The sequence below is a fragment of the Nyctibius grandis genome, chromosome 3, assembly GCF_013368605.1.
Source record: "Nyctibius grandis isolate bNycGra1 chromosome 3, bNycGra1.pri, whole genome shotgun sequence".
Taxonomy (NCBI): Eukaryota; Metazoa; Chordata; class Aves; order Nyctibiiformes; family Nyctibiidae; genus Nyctibius; species Nyctibius grandis.
The window spans coordinates 97,254,471-97,279,489 of record NC_090660.1 but is presented as its reverse complement, the minus strand read 5'-3'; the positions used below and the strand labels follow the sequence as shown (position 1 = coordinate 97,279,489).

Sequence of the window (25,019 nt, the reverse complement as noted above, 5' to 3'; positions counted from 1 at the left end):
TTTCTAATCTGGGGGTCTAATTAGACTAATCTTGCTTTAAAAACTATCATTAGAGACCAGCAGAGCTACAGCTGACAAAAATGTTAAAGCTTTTAATGTAAGGTGATAGTTTTATCACACTCACTAATTGGCTTGCTCTTAAGCATACTGCATACTACTTATGGTAGTGCACAGCCTGCTTAGTGAAGGTCATTTGAAGCAAAGTTTGTGAAGGTCATTTGAAGCAAAAATTTTATTAGACTTGTGCTCAGTAAATACTGTCTCTGTGCTCTGTAGCATCTTCTGTTAACTTCTGTATACTGTTGCCCTAAATAAATTTAAAAGCTTTTAGGCCTACCCACATCTGACAGTTTATATTCCCTTTCAGATCGCCATGCTTTCTACATGTTTTGAGGATGCTTAGGCAAATTGTTAGTAGAATTTGAAGCATGAAAATCAAAATAGTCTAAGAATTAAATTGTCATCTATGGATTTTGAACCTTTTGAACTTGACTGAATTACAGTCACGTTATGAAATCTGTTTAATTTTTTTTTGGCCTAACTCTTGGCCTACAAACCATCAACATTTGAGATTGTTTACTTTTCAACAGAATCCATTTCAGAACCATTACCTTTACTAGACTATGTATATCGATACCTGTTCTTAATCAAGAGATTTAATTACCTATTCTACATGCAGTCCAGAAATTTCTGCATAGACAGGCACATAACCATATCGTTTAATGACATCAGCATGGATAACTCTAACTGATCTTAAGGACTAATTGTCTAATTGCATAGTTCATGTGTCTGGCTCACCTGTGTGATTTATGCTTATGTCCGAACTCCTGTGTTTCCATTACTGGAGATGGGGAGATTAAAAGTAGTACAGGGATACCTAACTGGCATGCAGATATATCTGAAGAGTTCTGCATAAATCTATTTTCTTATTCTATATGACAGTGCAGTTCGATCTTTTATATAGTGATAGATATTTAGTGTATGCTTTTAACTTGCATTGTTTCACAGTTGATAATTTACTGTTTTGTAAGCATAGGAAAACTTACCTTGGACCAATAACATTTTGATGATTTTTAGAGTTCTCCTTGGTGAAATGCAGGTATATAGCATTTCTATAAATGATGATAGGTAAAAAGAATTATCAAAAAACTGTCTTGATGGAAGGGTTCTCCCAAGAATTTGGACTGTATCCTCTTTTAGGGGCTGAACACCATCTTGATCTCATTACATTTTTTCTTTTCCCCTGATCAGAGGCTCTCATATGGCATTTTGTGGCAATAGTTTATTTGACCTGACCCAGAAGATTCTGGCTATTTAGAATGTGTTGTCATAAGCTATTAGTGATCCATCTATAACAGAGTTGTGCCTCTAGGCGTAGTATTTGGTTAAAGCAAAAAAAAAAACTAACACCCAGCTAGAAAACAAAGGTAATTATCAAGTTGAATGGTACAAATATTCTTGGCAAGCAAAGGTTAATATTTAGATGAAAAGGTACCAACTAAGAACAACCAGTGACAGAAGCAGTGGAGGAAGACCGACATCCCTCCATTTTCAAGGCATTTAAAACATCTTGGGCAATAGTTACTATAAATTTAATGTGCGAGACCTAGAGTTTCATGGGGTTTGCTAGTTTAATTTTTCATGTCTTTGATTTTTGTATCAATTATGTTGTTGTGTGCAGAATTTTTTCACCAGAGTTTTAATGCATGAATTCAAATATTATGCAGGCTTCAGGACAGCTGTTCTTAAAGTGTAGGGCATCCACAGGCAAGTTTGAAAAACACTGATAATAAAGTTTGTATCTTTGTTCAAATGATTTTGTATAGTTCATTAAACAGTAGAAGAAGCAATGTCAAATGTCAAACTTGTCTGCCTGGAGGTGGGTTGAAGAGTCAAATGTTTAGACATACTTTTTCTGTGAAATGGAGGTAGAAGTCTGCCTTCAAGATTGGAATTAACATGATTTATAATGATGATATTTAATGCTTATCGAGGTAGCAATCAAATGCCAAACTACTATTGAAGGAGTTTTCTGCTACATGCTGGATGTAAAGAAGAATGAGAAGGTTTTGCCCCTCAACAATTTATAATGTAACTTCATCTTTTCTTTTCTTTTTTTTTTTTAATTTTTTTTTTTTTTTAGCATACGACGACATCAGGAAAGGAGAGCAATTTTAACTCCAATTTTAACAGATTTCACAGTTCGAATAACTGCAGCTCCTGCAATTATTTTTACGAAAATTGATGCAGCAGAGAATTTACACCCAGAGGTTAGTAAAAATGTGAACAGAAATAGCATGAATTTTAATATGTGGATAATCTTAATATTTTACCATTCCACCATTTTACGTGTCCAGGTGTGTTTTCACATACAGAGATCACCAACTAAAAAAAAAAAAAAAAAAAAAAATTTTACTCACTGGCTCAAATGTTCTTTCTGTGCTGGAGAAAGAATTTGTGTATAGCATTTGATATTAAAGGCATCCTGGCGGAGGCAGATAAGCCTGTTTGCAATTCAGAAAATGGGAATCCTTTAATGATTTCCAGCAATATTTTTAAAAGATTTGTGGTGGAAAGGTGTTGAAAAGAGGTGCTATAGTACAACCACTGTACTGAAGGGGGCCTACAAGAAAGCTGGAGAGGGACTTTTTACAAGGGCATGTAGTGATAGGATGAGGGGTCATGGTTATAAACTGAAAGAGGGGAGATCTAGATTAGATATTAGGAAGAAATTCTTTCCTGTGAGGGTGGTGAGACACTGGAACAGGTTGCCCAGAGAAGCTGTGGCTGCCCCCTCCCTGGCAGTGTTCAAGGCCAGATTGGATGAGGCTTTGAGCAACCTGGTCTAGTGGAAGGTGTCCCTGCCTGTGGCAGGGGGGTTGGAACTAGATGATCTTTAAGGTCCCTTCCAACTCAAACCGTTCTATGACTCTATGAACATTACAAAGCATTGTATTCACAAGCTTCTCATAAAGAAGCCTGAAAATGCAATCTATACGCTATCTATAAGAAGAAAGTTGAGCTGAACTGAGCCAGATTTTCAAGCCTATAGATTTCCACAAAGCATCTGCTCCCCAACCATTACTGTGGGTACTTCAAGGTACTCCAGATTTAACAATCACTTTTACCGGTCTGTGGGTCAACTTGTTAATGATTAGTGTGTGAAGCACGTTACCCACAAAAGGTATTGGCTCATTTTTTGGCATTAGTTTATAGCCCAAGAATTTAAAACATTTTATGTAGAGGAAATATCAGAAAGTTTTTGTCAGCTCACAAGGAGTATTTCTCGTAACAGCTACCTCCTGGGAAGAGCAAAACTGGTACAGGAGCATAAAGGGTATTAGATGTGTATTGCAACATGCAATAGGTGTATATTATTGGAAAATAACAGCTAATGGGTATAGAAAGAAAAAATTGACAGCTTCGTATTTTGCGTAAAGGGTCATCACAAGGGCAGATGGAAAATTATTTAATATAAAAAAGAAATAGAAAGTTTAGGGAGTGGCTAGCATGCATAGAAGTTATTCAACAAAAAAAATCTCTGAGCTTTACTAATTCTTTTGTTCAAGAATTTCAGTGTTTTCTGTACATACATTCTTCTTGTTATCTGTTCCCTGGATATGACCTTCACTGATGAAGGGAGAGTTCTAGTTTAAATTATGAAGAGCTTGAACACTGAGCAACCTTCTCATGAGAAGGGGCAGTACTTATACTTATTAAGCAACCCTTCCGTATTGGTTCTGTTTTTCATCTCTTTATCACTTGCCAACAGCGGTGAAGAGCTTTTTTTTTGTGCTAAATAACACCAATAAAAGAGTGGCCATCCAGCTAGCTTTGCCAAGGTATTAACAATGGTCTACAGGCAAAGAGAAATCAATTAGGTTGGTTATCAGTGAGTTCCAACATATGATTTCGTTATAAATCAAGCAGTGTTTGTTAAAAAAAAAAAAAAAAAAGAAGAGTACATCCTTTTCTTGGAAGAAAAGGAGAATTGTGGTCATTGCCAAGGAAATAAAAAACAAAATCTGGCAGTCCAGTGTCTGATACTACCAAGAGATGGAAACAAGACCTCACACATGAGATGCTTTTCTTGCAAAATTTGTCTTAATAGTTATGCTGTTGAAAGCAAAGCAAAGAATAAGCCACATCCTTGTTTAGAAGCCTGAGACACCACTTTCTCCTAAAATGACCAAATTAATACTATATACAGTGCTGAAGCATTGACTATGGCAGAGAATCGCAATACAGTTATATAGAAGCTGAAAATTATTTCCCTGGTAGCTATCATCTAGTATTTTCCCTTAATTTCTCCACAGGAAGTTTTGGTGTGTGGTCATTCTTTGGAGGTGAATGTGACAACAAACCTGGATTTCTTCCTCAGTGTGGCTCAAGTACAACTTCTTCAGCAGCTGGTACAAGCCAATATGGTTGGACTGGAACCTTCCAGTAGCACCACTGAGGTAGGTTTTTCCCTGTTTTGCAGCTGGTTTTTTTTATAGTACTGTAGCTCTGATCAGGTATTTCCATCATCTAGACAAAAATATATAGGTAAATGAAATACGTATTTTGTTATTGCTTGTTTGGTCAGCTTTAAAGTACATTCTAACATTGCTCTAACAATAGAATGAGTGCTATTTTAAAAGAATGTTATTCTGTAAATTAGACTAAGGTGATTCTGCAACATCTTATGTACAAGGAGAATTACTTTATGTAAGCGATGAAGGAATAACTAAAATAAATAAATAAACAAACCCAAGTAGGTTGGTGAAGTTGTTTGGCATTTAACTTTAACTTTTATTGAAGCTTTGGCATCTTCTTCTGAGTTCACATACTACACTGTGCTTCACTAAAGCCAGTAAACCGTAAAATTTTCTCTGTGCCTAGTAACCACTACGCACGTTAACTGTCTTCACTCAAGTACCTAAGATTCAATCTACCTCTGAATATTCTTATACTGCTTCAGTAAGAATGGTGATGGATACATCATAAAGGGTCCTTCATCTTCTGAACAATTAATCTCTCCATTTTTCTGGAATCTTACAGTGTTCAGCAACCATCTTTTGAATGTGTCATTCTTCTTTATTTCTGGAAGTTGATACCTCAGTTTGTGTTCAAGGCCAGTCACTAACTATGACAGACTTGTAAGTTTAAATTATTAAACTTCTGGGCTGATACAAAAAAGACAGGAGAAAAACAAGTGAAAACTTTGCCCTAAGAAAAAATACATATTTCTTATCTTCAAAACCAGGAATCTAGTCGGGCTGACAGCATCTTTTAAAGATGGTAGAAGTTAATATGTTACAAGGCACTAAATCCACTGGAGTGGCTGTTGGACCCATTGGGAAATCTTCACAAATAAGAACCAAGAGTCAGGGAGAGAGTTAAAGGGCAAGACACAATCCACTATTCCTTTCCAAGAATCTAGCTAATGGGAGACCTGAAGAAACTCTTCTCCTTCCTTTCCTAAATCCCACAAATTCAGCATGCGTGTGAGTCTGGGTGGAAGCAAGGAATGCTCTAGAGCAGCCAAACTACTTATATTCCTCTCTCCTCACCCTGTCAAAACCCCAGAAGTCATTTGTATCTGCTAATCTAGGCATCATATCACCCCCCCTCCTTTATCCTTTCCCAAGGATAGAGGGAAATTAAGGGCATTGTTTCATTACCATGTTGAAACACAAAAGAATTAGAAAAGAAATGTAGTGTATCTTTTTTTTTTCCTTGGATACTTTGCAGACACAGGGCCTCTTTTGGAGATGAACATTATAAATAAGTATATATGGGAATATCTTCAATAAATAATTTGTGGAGCACTGTTTTCCCATTGTCAGCAGAATGGATAGAATAAGAAGATTTGAATGGCTGCCAAGAATTTTAATTTTGAATTGGCACTGTGCAGAAGTGCTGCATGACTAATGTGGACTGTACAAACTTAAAACCAATTTGCTACAGAATTTCAGAAAGATTTTGTTGTCTGCATCCCAAGATGCTTATTTGTTCTTCATTGATATCTCCCTTGCATTATTGAGATCTCCTGTAATGAGTAATGGGAATATTTCTGGTTCAAGGTGGTGTTTGCGTTCTCTTTAATAAGTTGTAGAACTGTATCTTGATTTACTCAAAGTGTAAAATCCAATAGTTAGTTACTTTTTGTCCAGTTCTTTCTTCAGTGTTCTGTAGTCTCATGTGCCTATATGAAGCCACCCCAGCCTCTAATATATGCACATTTATTATTATCTTTATGTTTCTCCTTTAGTCAGCAGAGAGAAATATAATACACTGATTGTATGCTGCTGTTTTCATCTCAATGAATGAAGTCTGGAGCCTGCACACAGCTATTCATACTACACACCTGCTAATTATTTCATTGCAAGAATGAAAATGATTTAGGATGGAAGATGTCTCTGGAGACCATTCTTTTGCTCAAAAGAGCATTAATGTCAAAGCTAGATCAGACTTTTCAGTGCATTGTTCAGTCAAATCTTTCTTTATCTCCAAGGAAGGAGGTTGCACTGCCCCTCTGGGTAATTGTCCTGTGCTTAACTACCCTCGCTCTGGCAAATTTTTGTCTTTATATCCATTCAGAATTTTGCTTGATACAACTTTTAACCATTGCCTCTCAACATTTCACTATATATCTCCAAGAACAGTCTGACTTCATCTTCTTCATAACCCTGCTTTAGGTAACAGGAAACAGCAATTTGATACCCCACCACCATCCTTAGCCTTCTCTTTTTCCATCTGAACAAACCTATCTCTCTCACCCTCTCCTCATAAATCCTGTACTTTAACCTATTAACACTCGGCCTACTCAGGTTCATCAATCTTCTTCTGCTGTTGAGCTCAAAGCTAGAGACAGTACTCTAGATGTGGACTCACAAGTACCTAATAAAAGGAAATCATCTCACCTCTCATCTCCTGGCTGCCCAGTAAGTGTTTAGCCTTCAACACTACAGGGGCATGCTGCTATCACATGTTCAATTTGTTGTCCACCAGGACCCTTGGGTTCTTTTCTGCAAAGCTGCTCTGTAGCAGTTGGCCTCCAGCCTGTATTTGATTGGGGATTTTTCCACCTCAGGTGCAGGACTTTGCATTTACCTTTGACCTTCATGAGGTTTCTGTTAAACCTTTCCCCCATTTTGTCAGTGTCCCTCTGAATGGCAGCCCTACCCCTCAGTGTATCAACAACTCCCACCAGTTTGGTGTCTTTGTGAACTTTCTTTGGGTATGTTTTGTATCATTGCCAAGGTCTTTATTAAAGACATTAAAAATGATCAAAGCTTGAGGAATATCATTCTGTAACTAGAGTTCAGCTACACTTTGGAACAGTGGCCATTAGTCTCTGATTTTAGTGGTCCAGTGTTGTTTTTACCTACCTTGTAGTCCACCCATTCAGGTCACACATAGCAGTTTGGATACAAGTCTGCTGTAGAAGACTCTGTCCAGACTTTGCTAAGGTCAAAGCAAATGGCATCCAGTGCTCTATCCACAGAATCAATCATCTCATCATAGGACACAATCAAATTGTGGTAAGGCATGATTTGCCTTTTGGTAAATACATGGTGTTTGTTCCCAAAAACTTTTTTGTCCTTCAAGTGCCTGGAATTGGCTTCTGTGAAAATGTGTTCTGTCATCTTCCCAGGGACTACAATGAGACTGACTATCAAGTGGTTCCCTGGATCCTCCTCCTTGCTCTTTTTGAAGATGGGCATGACATTTACTGTTTTCCAGATATCAAAGACTCTCCCAGACAACATGTCCTTTCATGTATGATAAAGATAATTGCAGCAGTGGCACTAGCCAGTTCCTCAAACGTCTTTGGATGTGTTCTGCCTGATACTTTAAAAGAAAAATTGAGCTGAAGTTATCCATCCTCCAAAGGCTTTCCTAAACTGTTGCAAGTTACCTAGGCTGTTATGCAGGTTATAGTGATACACAGAACTTGTGCTCTGTTTCTCCTGCTGCAGTGTTCCTCTTGCATTTGCATTTTACACAGTCTTATTCAGCAAGACGATTCATCAAAAATAGCTTTAGGATGGCTTTTTCCCCACAGTGCCTATTTCTTTTGCAGATTTAGAGCTTCTGGTTCATAGCATTTGAGGATTTTCACCAATATTTCTATTAGATGCTTAAGCATGATTTACCGAAGAATAGGAAGAAACAGAAAAAACTATATTCCCCATGGGAAAGTACAAAATGAAATGGAGAAACCAAGAAAGTTTGCATTTGCAAATCAGAATGTATAAAACCTGTCTTCCAAACCTGCCCCAAGATAGCATGGCGGTGATTTTTTTTTGACGTTGAAAGGAATAGAACATTTTTGAATAAACATTATTTTGGTATTTGTACATGAATTTACACCGTCAAACTGTTTGCATTAAGTACTTGTTCAGTTATTTTCAAGGGTATTCAGAACCTGTGCACTTACAGTGCTTCTCTTCAGGGACTCATGCATGAATGAGCAAACACACAATAAGCAAAAGTATGTAAAAACAATGCACACAAGCATTCTCTGAATAGGAAAGGGGATAAAAGAATGCCTTGAATTTCTTGAGATAACTGACCATAAATGAAATTGATTTTATTGATTGTCCTTTTTTTTCTGCTAGAATAATTAAAAGATTGAGATACTTTCTTGTCAAAGATTTTTTTGAGTATCTGTCAAGAAGTGTACTTCAATACTGAGAAATTAACTGTAACAGAAGCTTTAGGATTCAAAGAGTTGCCTAAAAGTAGGAAGATAATAAGAATGGTAAATTACAGAATCACAGAATCACAGAATGTTAGGGATTGGAAGGGACCTTGAAAGATCATCTAGTCCAATCCCCCTGCCGGAGCAGGATTACCTAGACCATATCACACAGGAACACGTCCAGGCGGGTTTTGAATGTCTCCAGAGAAGGAGACTCCACAACCTCTCTGGGCAGCCTGTGCCAGTGTTCGGTCACCCTCACCGTAAAGAAGTTTTTCCTCATATTTATGCGGAACCTCCTGTGCTCCAGCTTGCACCCATTGCCCCTTGTCCTGTCAAGGGATGTCACTGAGAAGAGCCTGGCTCCATCCTCTTGACACTTGCCCTTTACATATTTATAAACATTAATGAGGTCCCCCCTCAGTCTCCTCTTCTCCAAGCTAAAGAGACCCAGCTCCCTCAGCCTCTCCTCATAAGGGAGATGTTCCACCCCCTTAATCATCTTCATGGCTCTGCGCTGGACTCTCTCTAGCAGTTCGCTGTCCTTCTTGAACTGAGGGGCCCAGAACTGGACACAATATTCCAGATGCGGCCTCACCAGGGCAGAGTAGAGGGGGAGGAGAACCTCTCTTGACCTACTAACCACACCCCTTCTAATACACCCCAGGATGCCATTGTCCTTCTTGACCACAAGGGCACACTGCTGGCTCATGGTCATCCTGCTGTCCACCTTTTTTTTATGTATTCTCCACGGTTTTTTTATGTATTGTTGCCACAGTGTCTTTAAAGACATTGCAGATGAAATATAGAAAGAACTCCTAGCAATGCATTTGATTTTTTACAGATCTGGCCATGGACTACTGAAAGTTGCAAAAAATTCTTGTTTCTGAAGGTGTCCAGCTGATGATTGAAAATTCTGCATTGCTTGAAAATTCTGCATTGCTAGTAGAGATTTAGTCTTTTTAAAGAAAAAACAATCCAGAATATAGAATACACAGAATCATTGTTCAGATTTAGTGAAAAGGTTTAGGGAAATTTAAGGTCTGAAGGGACTTTTGAGCACAAGGATTGGGAGACAAGAGGAAAGTTAGATTGGAACTCAGATTATGAATGGAATTTTGTATGACAGTGACTTAAGGCACTGAATGTATTTGCTTGGCTTTCCTTTAGGCTCTCCTGTTATTACTAATTAAGATACTAATCTCGACTGTGTTGAAACCTGCAGGCTCAATCATTCAACTAGTGTTTTATCCATCTGGTAGTTCACCCATCCAGACTGTAATGTCCAAACTTGGATACAAGAATCACAGAATCACAGAATCACAGAATCAACCGGGTTGGAAGAGACCTCTGGGATCATCGAGTCCAACCGTTGCCCTGACACCACCCTGTCAACTAGACCATGGCACTAAGTGCCATGTCCAGTCTTTTCTTAAACGCATCCAGAGATGATGACTCCACCACCTCCCTGGGCAGCCCATTCCAATGTCTAATAACCCTTTCTGAAAAGAAATTCTTCCTAATGTCCAACCTGAACCTCCCCTGGCGAAGCTTGAGGCTGTGTCCTCTTGTCCTGTCGCTAGTTGCCCAGGAGAAGAGGCCGACTCCCACTTCACTACAACCTCCCTTCAGGTAGTTGTAGACTGCAATAAGGTCACCTCGGAGCCTCCTCTTCTCCAGGCTAAACAACCCCAGCTCCCTCAGCCGTTCCTCATAGGTCAGACCCTCCAGACCCTTCACCAGCTTGGTCGCCCTCCTCTGGACTTGCTCCAACACCTCAGCGTCTTTCTTGAAGTGCGGGGCCCAGAAGTGGACACAGTATTCAAGATGCGGCCTCACCAGTGCCGAGTAGAGAGGGACAATCACTTCCCTAGACCGGCTGGCTACACTATTCCTAATAGAGGCCCGGATGCCATTGGCCTTCTTGGCCACCTGGGCACACTGCTGGCTCATGTTGCCGGCTGTCGATCAGCACCCCCAGGTCTCTTTCTGCCGGGCCGCTTTCTAACCACTCTTCCCCCAGCCTGTAGCGCTGCATGGGGTTGTTGTGGCCGAAGTGTAAGACCCGGCACTTGTTCTTGTTGAACCTCATGCCGTTGGTCTCGGCCCATCTATCTAACATATCCAGATCCCTCTGTAGGGCCTTCCTACCCTCCAGCAGATCGACACTGCCACCCAGCTTGGTGTCATCTGCAAATTTGCTGAGGGTGCACTCAATCCCTACGTCTAGATCATCTATAAAGATATTGAACAGCACCGGCCCCAGAACTGAGCCCTGGAGAACACCGCTAGTGACCGGCCGCCAGTTGGACTTTGCCCCATTCACCACCACTCCTTGGGCTCGGCCATCGAGCCAGTTTTTAACCCATTTAAGAGTCCACCCATCCAAGCCCCGGGCAGCTAGTTTGTCTAGGAGGATGCTGTGGGAGACAGTGTCGAATGCCTTACTGAAGTCTAGACAGACTACATCCACAGCCCTGCCTTCATCTACTAAGCGGGTCACTTGGTCATAGAAGGAGACCAGGTTGGTCGAGCAGGACCTGCCTTTCATGAATCCATGTTGGCTGGCCCCGATGCCCCGATTGTCCTGCATGTGCCGTGTAATGGCACTCAGGATGATCTGTTCCATCACCTTGCCTGGCACCGAGGTCAGGCTGACAGGCCTATAGTTCCCTGGATCCTCCTTCCGGCCCTTCTTGTAGATGGGAGTTACATTTGCTGATTTCCAGTCAGCTGGAACTTCTCCAGTTAACCAGGAATGTTGTTGAAGTGTTAAAAGCCTTGCCAAAGTTGAGGTAAATGACATCCACTGCTCTACCCCTGTCCACAGATCCAGCCATTTTATCATAGAAGGTAATCTGATAGATATCTCTTTGTGGATTCTGAGGAAGGGCAAAGCATGTCAGTCAGAAGCTTTGCTTTGTTCATCTTAACTTTGTCACCTAGGTGTGTTCATCTTTTTTGGTACTTAGCAATGCTTTTCATTTTTTCAGAGCCAGTAGTTTCTACTGCTTGCGGTAAATGTCAAGTAAAAACTATGAATATATAAAGCTTGTCTCTTTTTCTCCTTCTCTCTAGCACTCTTTCTGTAGGCCTCCCTGCTGATTCTTTCTCCAGCAAGGTGAGCACTCAAGGGTGCCAGCTATGTGGGCTGATGACAGCTCTTCCAGCTAGCAGCCCTTTGAAGCTAACCAGTATTCCAAAGAAAGACAGCAAAATATTTGAGGATTCTGGGTATGATTTATGGGGCGGAGGGTGGATCATAAGAATCAAATGCATACACCTTGGCTGCAAGATGAATGTTTTGGAGCTGTGAAGCCACAAATATTTGAGAAGTGCAAACATCAAGGCTGAAGTAGAATCATCTAGAGTTGTATAAAGAATTATAGAGATATGCAAGGAGTTATATAATTAAAAATGAAAGGAAACATTATTCAAGTCTGGATATTAGGGAAAATTTTATTTGGTGTAGAACACTGCCAAGAGACATGACAAAAAGATGTTGAGCTGGGGTCATTTCACTGAGTTTTCATATCAGAAGACTACCTGCTGCGGGTTTTGTGATTGAACTAGTTCTAATGTTATAATCTCTAACTGATCATAACATCCCTCTATCAATTTCTAATTTATGTGATTTTGAGTTCAGTGTGTTCTATTCGTCTGCCTTGGATTTCAAAAAATAAGCCACACTTAGTTAAAATGGCAAAAATTAGTCAACTGCATTCTCTGAAGCCTAAAAATCCTTAAGCAGGTAAATCTCTCTTTATTAGGTAAAGAGGAAATTCAGTGTATTAAGACTGCCTGGGGCATGTGGATTTGCCAACAGTAATTAGTTTTGTTATTCATTAATGTCAAGTAATCATCATATTAAGTCTGCTTTAAAAACAACCATGTATAAAGAATAACACATGGCTATTTTTGAAACCAGTGTTTTCAAGCAAGTTAAATATTTATACTTTTTAACAAAATAAAAAACATATTTTAAGGGGTCAGGGATGAACCACATCATGAAGAAAGGCAGAGATGGGGATGCTCTTTGTTCTATGTATGTATTCTGCCCAGCATCCCCCAGGAAAAAAAAAACACCCTTAAGTCATAAAACTAATATAACATTCCTTCCTTCTCCCAGTCTCCTCACTCCAGTCTTTCTTCTTGGTCTCCTACGGTCTACTTTGTTCCAGAAATCCACACAGTCTTAACTTCCAGTAGTCTTGACCCGACTGACTCATGATATTCATATGCAGTTCTCCAGTTTTTCCATTGTGCAGAGTGGCTGTTTTAGAGATTAAGTAATAAGAGCAAGGATAAATGTGGCTTTGTGTCTTCTGAAATTATTTGAAGACTTGTCCTGTTTCTTACACAGGAAGAAAAATTCTTCAGAATATCATGATACCTTCTCCAGGTTTTTCTCAATTAACATAAAAGGCTATATCAAAGAAACAGATCTGAAGATTTTCTGTGGTGCTTAATAGTTCGTTTCACTGGCAGATTTGCTTTTGTTCAAAATATTGGGTTTTTCCTGGATCATCTTTTGGAAGGGATCACATACTTATTCCTTTTGTACCATATTATCCTGGGTTGGTTGTTTTGTTTGTTTTGTTAAGTCTAGAAAGCACCATTACAAATTTCTAGCTAGGTCTTTTTGTTTTTTTAAGTACCCTAAATTTTCACAAGTGCTTTCTGTGATGAATTCATCGATATTTTTGAACTTACTGCACAGAATGTAGAAAGGAATTAATACAAAAATTTCAGATCCATTACTAGATAAATATTAAAGACATGACTAGATAAATATAGTTGATATGTGAGGCACATGATATAGTAATGGCCCTAGTGGCTTAAACTGAGGCTCATTTATTTAGCCCTACATTAACATATGTCTTGGAAACCATGTAAGAACAGATACATTAATTATGCATCCCTATAATATTTTCTCAGCTATAATGTAGTATTTGCAGCACAGGAACTTGCAGATATAGTGGTGATGTCTATGTACTTGAGAGTCTTCGGTGGTTTTTTTCTTATGGATTTGTCCAGTTGCCTTTGAAATTCATCTAAACTTTCATCATTTGCAACAAGCTGTGAGAAGGAGTTTGTCGGCTAGTTATATGCAATGGGAACAGAACCACCATTTTGGGGTTTTTTTTTGTTAATTTCTTTTTACTTATCTTGCATCAAGTTCTTATCTTAAGAAAAAAGAATATTTCTTAGTCACCATCTCTGGGCCATTTTATCTTACATGCTTGGATCATACCCTGTTTTCAGTGTCTCTTTTCTTCCAGGTTGAAGAATCCTACGGTCTTTTTTAACTAGGATTGTTCCCCATGAACTGTTCCATTCCATTAGTTATTTTTGTTAATATGTTCTGGCTTTTTTTCAGTTTTCCAGTGTCCATTTTTGAGGAATAAGTGGGGTATGGTCCAGACCAGAATTGGACCCCAAGACCAGAATTGCACCCAGTATTCAAGATACAGACAGGCACACATGGATTTATACGTTGGCACAGTGATGTTCTCCCTTTTCTTCCATCTTCCTTCCTTATAATTCTTGATAAGAGAATTGGAGTTTTATGACTGCTGCTGACCTTTTTCCCTTTTTCCCCTTTCTTCTCTTGCCCCCTTCTCCTCTTCCCTTCTTCCCCTTTTCCCTTTCCTTTTTCCCGTTTTCCCCTTTCCCTTTCTTTTTCTTTTTCTTCTACCTGACTCTTTCATAGAACTGTATGTAATAAGGTTAAGAACTTGGGTTAGGTGACAGTAGTCGACTTGGAGGCCATCTTTTTATATTCCTTTTGTGTGTTTTTTTTTCCTGCTTGCATCACTTCACATTTACCTATATCATATTTAATCTGCTGTTTTACTGCCCTCTCATTCAGAATTCTAGGGTCTTCAGTTCTTCACAGTTGGCCCCTGAATAACATACTTAGAAAAATTTCTCACCTTGCTCTTCATTCCTTTTTCCATTTATGGATATATCGAATATGATCAGCCCCAGCATAGATCATTGTGAGAGTACACTGATAACCACGAATCATTAAATTGGCCTTGTACTCTTACTCTTAGTTTATTCATCTAGACTAATTGATCAATTATTTATCTAGGTGAGGACCTTCTTCCTTATCCCACGGAAACTTAGTTGACTAGACACGCACACTGAATTGAGCTCTTGTTCCCTGCTAGCACATTGCTTATCCGTAGTAGGAATTTATCTGCAGAACAGGCTTTTCTCTCATTTACCTAAAGCCACAATCTTACAACGTACTCTCTGTATACAGTATTCCAAGTCTGATGAGAAATTAAATTAAAAATTTTGTTTGAAGTTCAGCTCAGTCAGCTGACAATATGGCTATTCCTCCTCTCTTCCTCTCCCCTCTGAAATTAATCTTCTTAGCAATGATACAGCTATTCCTGTTTCCATGATGAATTTTCAGGGTTGTTTTTTTTTTTTTTTCCGAGATTTGTTCATTGGGTTTTTTTTTTAGTTACAAGCTTTGCAGGTTTGAGTTAAATTTGATACATTTTCACTGAAACGTAGAAACATGGATTTGCATTCTCTGCTTTATCTAGTTTATTCTACCCTGGATAAACTGTGAGAAATTATCAATAGTTAATGAATTGTCTTGTAATAATACTTCTCACAATTACAATTATCTCGTAATTACTTCTCACAAGAAATGCTATTACTGACAAGTCCTTTCTCTCTGTTACACCCCACTGGGGCTCATGCTTAGAGAGCTTTTTCTTAAGTATTTAACCTTTTCTGTTGGAAATTAAGCAATCTTTTAGTGGCTGAGTTGAGCAGCCATTTGTGGCTCTTCAACAGCAGGAGTTGAAGAGCTTGTTTGTTCTTTATTTTTAAAGGAACGAAATGAAGTATCCTTTATGCAAGCAAGCTTTGCATATTTTAAAATAAATAAATAAAATTGCAGTGACAAAACTGTGACATTCCTGAACATTCCTGTCTGTATTATTCTAAGTTGTATTCTCGCTGTTATGTAATGAATATCTCATTTGCCTTTTTTAATGTGTAAATGAGGATACACTGAGGAACGGGATGGAGAGTTTTCAAGGGACTGGATTTAAGCAGATGGAAAGCAGGTGTCTATCCACATTGTATCACAATTTTGGCACATCGCTCATTAAGAAAACCTATGCCACTGAAATTAATTCACGCCCAACAGATGTTAGTACCATAAAGGGATATGACCTGCTTGACACCAGTCACTGATGGAAAAAATTTTTCTTTTGATGTTTTGTATTAGGTACCATGGATATTACACATGTGTCTCACACACTGAAGATAGACCTAATTTTCCTATATAAATTTTACATAAATGCACATTCATCCCTGCTGTTCATCCAACATTATTAATGTTTTATAGCAAAATGCAGGGTTCTCCAAGAGTGTGTGGGTTCATTTAGTAGTGGACATTGCATTCAAAACCAAATTCACTTCTGTTTCTATGTCAAATTGAAAAATCTTAAAACTGTATAATTAAATTTTGTCTAAATGTACTGGTAGTAAAAATCTAGCAGTAATCTAATGGGATAGTAGTAATTTATCATTTTAAAATATCATGGTTATAGTAATGGATTTTTTTGGATCCCTGCATTTAGCCCAGGACTATATGCACATATATGAATTTGAAGTGTAAAATTTCAATAATTTTATTATTATAAATTATAATAATAATCCATACTTGATTATGATAAACTTATGGATGGGGTTTTAAACAATCAAGAAATTAAGACTGGAAATACCCTGAGTTTACAGCTGCCTGTTTTGATGTGTTAATAAACATTTGACCTTTGGAGTCAGGGAAGCAATTGTGGTGAGTTTTTTAAGGTTTTAGACAAATAGGAATTTGTATTTGTGCTTTTCCTCCCATAGCCTCCTGTGGCAGAATGATGGTCTAAATCTGGGTTTCAAATAAAATTAAGAACTTCAGGTTCAAGACTTGAAAAGGCAATAATCCACTTAGCATTCAGTCCAACACAAGAAAGTGCGTGTACTGCTCATTATTTATAGGAATAAATAATTTATGGGAATGTCATTACATGTCTGGCTGTGAGCAGTGATGTTCTTTCCTTAAAGAGAAGGGGACGAATGCAATGGTTGCCTTTTCCCTGTATTCTTGTTGACTTGTAGCAAATGAGTACAAATCAGCAGTATTACAATGGAAGTTTTCAGCACAAACTACATTTAACAGTTTCTGTCTGGATCTCACTCTGGATATAAATTAACTGTGTTTTAATCCTTGGTGATATCACAGAATCACAGAATGGTTAAGGGTCGGAAGGGACCTCTGGAGATCATCTAGTCCAACCCCCTGCCAAAGCAGGTTCACCTAGAGCATGTTGCACAGGCGGGTTTTGAATATCTCCAGAGAAGGAGACTCCACAACCTCCCTGGGCAGCCTCTTCCAGTGCTCTGTCATCCTCAAAGTAAAGAAGTTCCTCCTCATATTCAGATGGAACTTCCCATGTTTCAGCTTGTGCCCATTGCCCATTGTCCTGTCACTGTTCTAAGTACTTTACAATCTTTTGTGAGAGTCAGTATATATCTGTGATTTAGAGTATGCCTGTCCTTAATAATAGATATTTCTGTAATCTCTCAGTGTTTGGAAACATGACTAAAAGCCACTAGTGTAGCTTTTCTGAGGTTTATCTTACTCTTGACAAAGTACACTGGTACTTGGAGTAAATGGGGAGAGGAATTAGCTGTATTACCACTCCAATTAGGGCCATTATATTCTAGTAATGTACATTGCTACATTAATGACATTTCTAATGCAGGTACTCTTTCCTGCAAAGCAGGAGCATCAAATTCATTTTCTCCCGTTAAAAAGCATGCCAACAGAAAATTACAAGTCTTTCTGTGCCTAATAACTTTATGTTCCTACCAATAACTGCACAAACCTGAAAAGTGTAGGCCCTGTTTTTTAATGACTCTCAGAAATACGGAAATAGAGCAGAGGTCACATCCTGAAATTATTTTTAATTATAGTCAGCAAAACTTTCCTAGCATAAGTGACCATACCGGTTTTTACTGTTTTTAAAAACATGGGTACACTTGATATCTGCTAGAGAAGATCTCTTGGATTCCTTTTCAATTTTATCTCTGTTTTTACAATGTATAAAAATGAATATTGACCCTCAAATGAGGCCAGTATTAAAGTATTTCTATGTCTTTACATTTATTTGCTTTTGTTATTACTAGAAAACTGTTGCAATCAGTTCTTCAAGGCAGTCTTGAAAGCTGAATTTATAATTTTGCTCTTTAGGCTTAAAAGGGAAGAGCTCTCCTAGTTCTTTCTTACCACTGGATTATATGATAAAGCTAGACAACAATTTAGCACGTTTTGATTTGACAGTACTGAGGAGTTTGTTATGTGCTTTTTGCAAAGACATGTGAAGGGTTTTAAAAGTAAGTGTAATTAATGAAAGGTTACAAAGAACATTTAATAGTGCAGGAAATAAAACTCTATCTCTGTGTCACGGTTTAAAGCTGGGCTGGCGATAACTACAAACTTCGAGCGTTATCAGTCCTGGAAGCAGACACTGTCTGCAAAAGCATGCAGTTAGTTTCAGAAAGTGCAGTTACTTAGAGGAGACTTAGCTGAAAGTAAAAATCACTGAAAGGAAAATCGGCCTGGTTTAGGCCAAACCAGGACACTCTGTCTGTAAGTATTTAGAAAGAAGTAGGCTCTTTGCTGCCAGCTTCTCTCAGTAATAAGAATTATAATATCTTTTATAATATGTCTGACTTTTCCTTTAAATATGTTTATAATGGGAACTATCTGTATATGGGTCTCAAAACCCACAGACATACCTTAATCCAGTAAACTGCAATTATTCAGTTAGTAAGACTATGACGTCTCAGAAAATGTTTTTTCTTCTCAACTAGATGGATTAATCTCTGATTCTACTGACATTAAAAAAAATTGCTTAGTAGGGCTAGAAGACATAATACTGGCGGTTGTTAGTTTTTATCAGAACATTACAATTAGAAATATAATTATGTACGTGTGCCTTGAACATAAGATCAAAACGTAGTTGTAAGTTGTAGTTGCTCTATTAGTGAAATAGAATAGTTGACGTTTTGGCATTGGTGGATTTCTGGAATATTTTATTATGACTGCATAAGTAGAATAGTAAGGATTGTTAGAATTCTGTTTAACTTACTGATTAGCCTACTATCATCTTCCAAGTGCTAAGTGCTGTTCTAACTTTCTTCTTTCAACAGTTTAGCATTGCAGGTTAGAATGATATCAGATCATCGCAGGCACCTATTCAATAAATAACTAATAATTAATTCAGTAACTTAAGCCGATCCACTTGCTCTTAATTTTTTCACAGCATGGTTATATTGACACTGTTGCATCAATTGCAATGAGTCTGACTTCATTAAGGGATTATCTAATCATCAGTGCACATGGCTTTTGTTGGGAGGCATCAAGTGGACTTTGAAGGATTGGTATTGATACTGGATTTGTTCGATTTTAGTCACTATTTAAGGTAGAACTAACGACTTGAATTTTTACTGATTTATGACCTTAAGTAAATTAGAAGATAAAACAAGCTTTAATGAAAACAGGTAAATTGCCAAAATGAAACTAAAAGTACTAATTGGAAAATAGGTAGGGGTGCAATTTCAGACAGATAAGCCATCTGATTAGCCTGAATGAGACAAGTAATTAGTGTTAAGGCTGAAAGAAATTGCTTTAAAACTGATTTGGGCAAATGAAGAGGATGTCCTTTGGAAAATTGTCTAACATTAGAAGCAAAGCTGACAGATGTGCTAACTTTTCTATCATTAGGGTTTTTTTATAATTCAGAGTTTTATAGAATCTTTGATTAAGGTGACAGTGGAGATCACTGTGATTGGAATTACCTCAGACCATAAGATTTCCATCAACTAATTCATCTTTAGATGAGAGATTTTTAATTAGAGAAGGTTTAAAATGTTTCTGTTCCATAAATAATTTTTCTAAAAATAATAAAATAATTCAGTGATAGAGAATCCACTATAGCCACTCATAAACTTTTCCAATAAGTAATTCTTTTCCAGTTAAAGAAGTGCATCTTATTTCTTGTTTAAAAAATGACAATCTATGACTTTAGAAATTCAATAATTGCTGTTAATGCCCATGTGTCAGAGTGGCAGTCTGTGTTACCTCTTTTCCCTTTTGTCTGAAAACCATATTTGAAACAGCTAACTATATTTTAAACTAGGAAGAATAAAGAGAAGATACACTGGATATATGCTGGCTTCAAATCTTATTGGAAAAATGTTTTTCGTGTATATTGCAGAAGAAGAGTGGGAAAAAAAATGGGAAAAAAAAAGCAGCATTTAAGATGTGAAAAAACATCACTCTCTTCCAAATATTTGACTAGATAAATCCTGAGGATTGTTGAGCAGCTATAAACATCACTAATCTTAGTTAGGAAGCTTGATTTCACTGGAAGTTCTTGGTAAATAGAAGGATTAAATAATTGTCTCCTGCCTCAAAAATAAAATATATTGTGGTTCTCTGTTTCATGCTTTGTTTACTTAAATACAGACAGTCATCAAAGTAGCAACCCCTTGTTTAAAATTCAAAGGTGTGATTTCCAAATGGGCTATATTTAGTGGTTTATAGGGCAGTGTTGTAAAGATTAGTGTAGACAATAATAATAAAGAAGTTATGATTTATGGATAAATCTTTTTTTTTCTTTAAGTGTTTTAATATTCTGTAAAGAGTTTCATGCCAGGTCTCCAGTGCTGTGTTTTTACTTATTATAAGCCCTAGCTTTATACTCTTTTATAAATTCATCTTTGATGTACAGTAGACCTATTGTACTGACTTCATAAAGTATAGTCTATTATTGCAAAGAATATTGCTTTGATCTGCTTGACAGGTTTAAAGTATGGACACATATGTGGTGTTTGATAAATTACCTGAGGGGCAAAGAATGTTGCTGCCTTTTCCTAATTATTCACTTTTTCAGAATTAATATATGCCAAATTCTTACAAGAAGAAGATATAATACCTGCACATGGAGAACAGAAACATAAGTGCTAGGAAAAAAAATACAAATATAATAGTGAAGTGCAGTTAATGTCCTGATTTTGTTCAGTGATGCACCTAAGATTATAGGTGCAATGTTAATAAAAAGATCATATTTCCTCATTCTTAAAAGAATTTTTAATATTCTGGTAAAAGTCTTTCCAATATAAGTGATAACTAGTTTTACTGCTGATCAATGATAGAACAGGTGAGTTCTCAAGGAGTTTATTTCTTAGTCTGGCAAATCCATTTCCTGGTGTCCATCACTTACCACCTGGAGATTTTTGGCAAGAGAGCATCTATTTGTCATACTAACATTTAGAAGTGGAAAATACAGTAACTCCTCTTTGAGAAAGAAATGAAATGCAAACCAACACTCATCTTGGTCTGCTGCTGACCATGTAGGCATGCATGGATAACATATCTTACTGCAAGTCAGTAAGTTTTATACTCTTCAATCAAATATGACCATTGAGATCATTAACAACTATTTTCTTTACAAAGGACTCCTCCATAAGCTTCAGAGTAAGGCTAGACTTTTGGAAAAATATTAATTGCTACACAAATAATTTTGCTTAAATTTACCCTAAAGAACATTCCTGTCTAATAACTACATTGGAAATAATTATGACTATGAAGCACAGTTACTTTGTATCTTTGCTGAAGAGCTTCATAGGTACTTTCAGATGCTTACTTTTTCTTCACAAAACCTCTGTGAGGATTATGGCTCTAGGAAAGAAATCAGTTAAACTAGTGAACACAAGATGCTTGCTTTTAAAGTTCAAGACGAGTTAAACACCTGAACTATTTTCCAGAGGATGTCATCTAAAGCCTTCACCCATTTTCTGTCTTCTGCCGGTGTATTTCTCCCTGTCCCCTCCACCCCTATTTGTCAGGTTACATAGTCTTGTTTATTTTGTGTTAGCCCAAATGCCAGCTTCAGTAGGCTACCAGTCCATACCTATCCCATACAATCTGAAATTCAGATAGGTAGCTAATATACTAATATAAAACAAGATAAAACATTAAACTGAAAGAGGGTAGATTTAGATTAGATATTAGGAAGAAATTCTTTACTGTGAGGGTAGTGAGACACTGGAACAGGTTGCCCGGAGAAGTTGTGGATGCCCCCTCCCTGGCAGTGTTTAAGGCCAGATTGGATGAGGCTTTGAGCAACCGGGTCTAGTGGAAAGGTGTCCCTGCCTGTGGCAGGGGCGTTGGAACTAGATGATCTTTAAGGTCCCTTCCAGCCGAAACCATTATATGATTCTATGATAAGCTATTTCTTGAAACAGTCATAGCCAAATTCATCATCTTTTCCATCCATCATTCTTTTCTTATTCACAAGTTTTTAATTGCAGTGATGAACACAGCACTCAACAATCAATTGTTGCAAATATGGATATATTTGCTCACACTACAAGCAAAAACCAAAAAATTGCCCCTCTCAGACCTCCCCTGCCCCATTCTGCCATTCTGTTATTTCTGCCAGAGCAATGAACAAAGCTTCCAAAATTCTTCAGTGTTCTTGCTGTTATTGTATCTATGTGTTTCTAGCCATTAGAATACAGTAGATCCTACACAAATTTGATGCTTAAAAATTATTTCTTCCCCCAAAACACATGAAAAAAACCTACTTGTTAAAGTTGAGGAGAAACTACATTTAACAATTGAGGTGGTGAAGGATGGACTTAGATGTACTGGTAAAATGGTCACACAAAGAATGACCTGGGACTGAAGTGTCTGGTTGGAATTTTTATTCACAACTGATATATATTTCAACCAAAATTTGCAGTCAGAGCCAATAGGACACAAACTGTCATTCACCTGGGACCAGTGTTGAGCGAAAAGCGGGGAAACCTGGTGTGGGCGGATCTTTGTTTTCATTCAGAAATTCAAGGCATGACCTGCTGGCTAATGTTTTCTGCCATTGGAGTACCTGCTTCTAGGTATTTGACTTTTGAGCACTCCGTCTAGGCTACCCAAGCACTGGCCTCAGCAGTGTTTGTAAGCCTGCCAGATGATATTTTGCTTCTAGACCTGGCTCTTGGCCAGTCACTTTGAGTCTAACCCACCAGCAGATGTGACATGTTCCATAAGGCTAACCCCCACGTTCTGAGAAATTGCAATGACAACCCACCAGCTTTCTGAATAAATAATATTAATACTGGAGGCAGGGAGGGAGAAGCAAAAGTTGTTTCCACTTTGGCATTCTGTTCTTTTACCACAAAAATTATTTTTGCAGTCTTAACTAATGTAAAGGTTGGATATTTCATAGCAAGCAGAATATTATTTGTAATCATCCCAGTAATGGGAAAGGTTGGGGGAGGTATGGCTCCTATCTGCACCGATGCCCAGACAAAATCAGCAAAGGCTTCAATGAGTAATAGACAACACACTAATTACAGCAAACTAATTGTTAACTGAGAGGTCTCCAAAAGAGAGAAGGCATAGAAAATTCACATCTGTAGCAGCTCATTCCTTTCTAGCCTGGTTGAATCAAACTATGTACTGATTTGTCACATTAGACACGTTGCAGTAATATCTGAAGAAGATATAAGTCATTCTCTGTCACTGCAGATTAGGCTTAAGAAAGCATTTCTGATAAGTTCTAATACCCTGTAATATGCTGGCTCAGGAAGTCTGGAAGAGTGTTCTGAAGAAGTATTTCTGTATGCTTGCTTTATTTATACTTTTTTCCCTAAGCATCCACTTATGGCTGCTGTCAGAGAACAGGAGTCTAGAAGGACCTTTAGTCTGACCCAGTAGGACTATTCTTATGTTCTCTTGTAGTTTATTTCTATTTATGGCAATCTCATCAACCTTCTGTTGTTGATGTAACTTCACTGTAAGATAAAGAACGTGATCAACAGGAAGTATGTACGAAGGTGCTATTGCAATCACATCATATCACACATAAAATTTGAAGGAATGCTAGCTAATGGAATTTATGGCAGTCTTTCTTGCCTATGAGATTTTAACAGAGCAAGCTCTCTTGAGTGAAGAGCAATTCAACGAAACTTTAGTCAGTTATCAATGCATTATTTCTGTGGAGAGTGGAAAAAAAAATAGTACCATATTTTTTTTGAAAACAAACATAGCTTTCTTTTCCATTTGTATTTTGTTCAAAAATAATAACAATCAGAAAACTGGTAAAACAAGTTCCAGATAATACTACTTAAGAAGCCAGACAGCCAAAGTGTGAAGTGGCAGATGCACATGTTGCACAGATGTTGTGTTGACTGGTTAGTATCTTTGTGGAAAGCTTGTGTAATTGGAAGTATTTTTAGTATGTTGAAACTTTGAGAAGTTGGCATCCTCATTTACAAGTTTCTTTTGAAGAAGGTGTTTATCTTTTGTCTTTTGATTCCTGAAGTCTAAGGGAATCAGTGTTAGAGAGACAAAACAGCCTCAGTTTCTGTATTTTATATAGATCAGATGAATTTAGGTATGTCTTGATACCCAAAAGTGTGTTGGCACATAAAAAAGGTAATGTTGTGCGAAGATAGCTTCCTGAGGGTTTAAAGACTTTTTTCATTATGCATTTGAAATTTGTTGCAATGACTAGAAGCAGAGCAAACTTAGTGTATGGGAACAATGATGTCCCAGAAACAGTAGGTATTGAAATGTGAACCAATAAAATACTTCTCAGAGAATTCTGTCTTTCTTGTAGTTTGCACAGTTACTGATCCAGTCATGCATATCTGCTCAGTTTTGCCCCATGTTTTAAAGCTTCGAATTTTCATTTCTGGGAATAGGAGATCATGCAGCATGTAGTCCCGTATCTTTGATATCCTAGGCTATAAGATGGTTTCTTGTGGGTTGGCACTACAGTAATTGGAGAATTACAAATTTATTGCAGATGGTTAATATGTTTAATTTATTAATAAAATTGTTAGCAATGATCTCATTCCCTGAGATTTGTGGACTGCATTTTTGCATGAATAATCAGTAAATGTAGCTGCCTTCTTTTCTCTTTTCATGATCGTACATTTAAAAGCATGAGGTATTATAAAACTTCTCATTAGGTTACAAACTGTAAAGTTTAGATAACAGCCCTAAGAAACAAGGTAAAGAGAAAGTAACAAAATTTGGATTATTCAGATTGGAAGCAGTTTGGCAGAGGTTCTCAAGCAGCTTGAAAGGGGTTAGCTTCAAATTAGCCTTCGTTATTCTCACTGTGTTTATTTTATGGCTTTGGAAATAACGAAATATTCCCAGAGAAATGTTTTCTCATATGAGGAGGATTGCAGAAATTTGTAGTTCCTAAGCACACACAAC

General features: G+C 37.6%; 1 protein-coding gene across 6 annotated transcripts in view; it reads left to right on the top strand.

Annotated features, from left to right (window-relative positions):
- VPS13B (vacuolar protein sorting 13 homolog B) overlaps nt 1-25,019 on the top strand; it is a 506,220-nt gene that overhangs the window by 335,698 nt on the left and 145,503 nt on the right. For all 6 annotated transcript variants that reach the window (XM_068395717.1, XM_068395718.1, XM_068395719.1 and 3 more), the window contains 2 exons: nt 2,144-2,270; nt 4,317-4,460. In XM_068395717.1, coding sequence (XP_068251818.1) covers nt 2,144-2,270; nt 4,317-4,460 — 271 coding nt within the window. The remainder of the gene's footprint in view (nt 1-2,143; nt 2,271-4,316; nt 4,461-25,019) is intronic.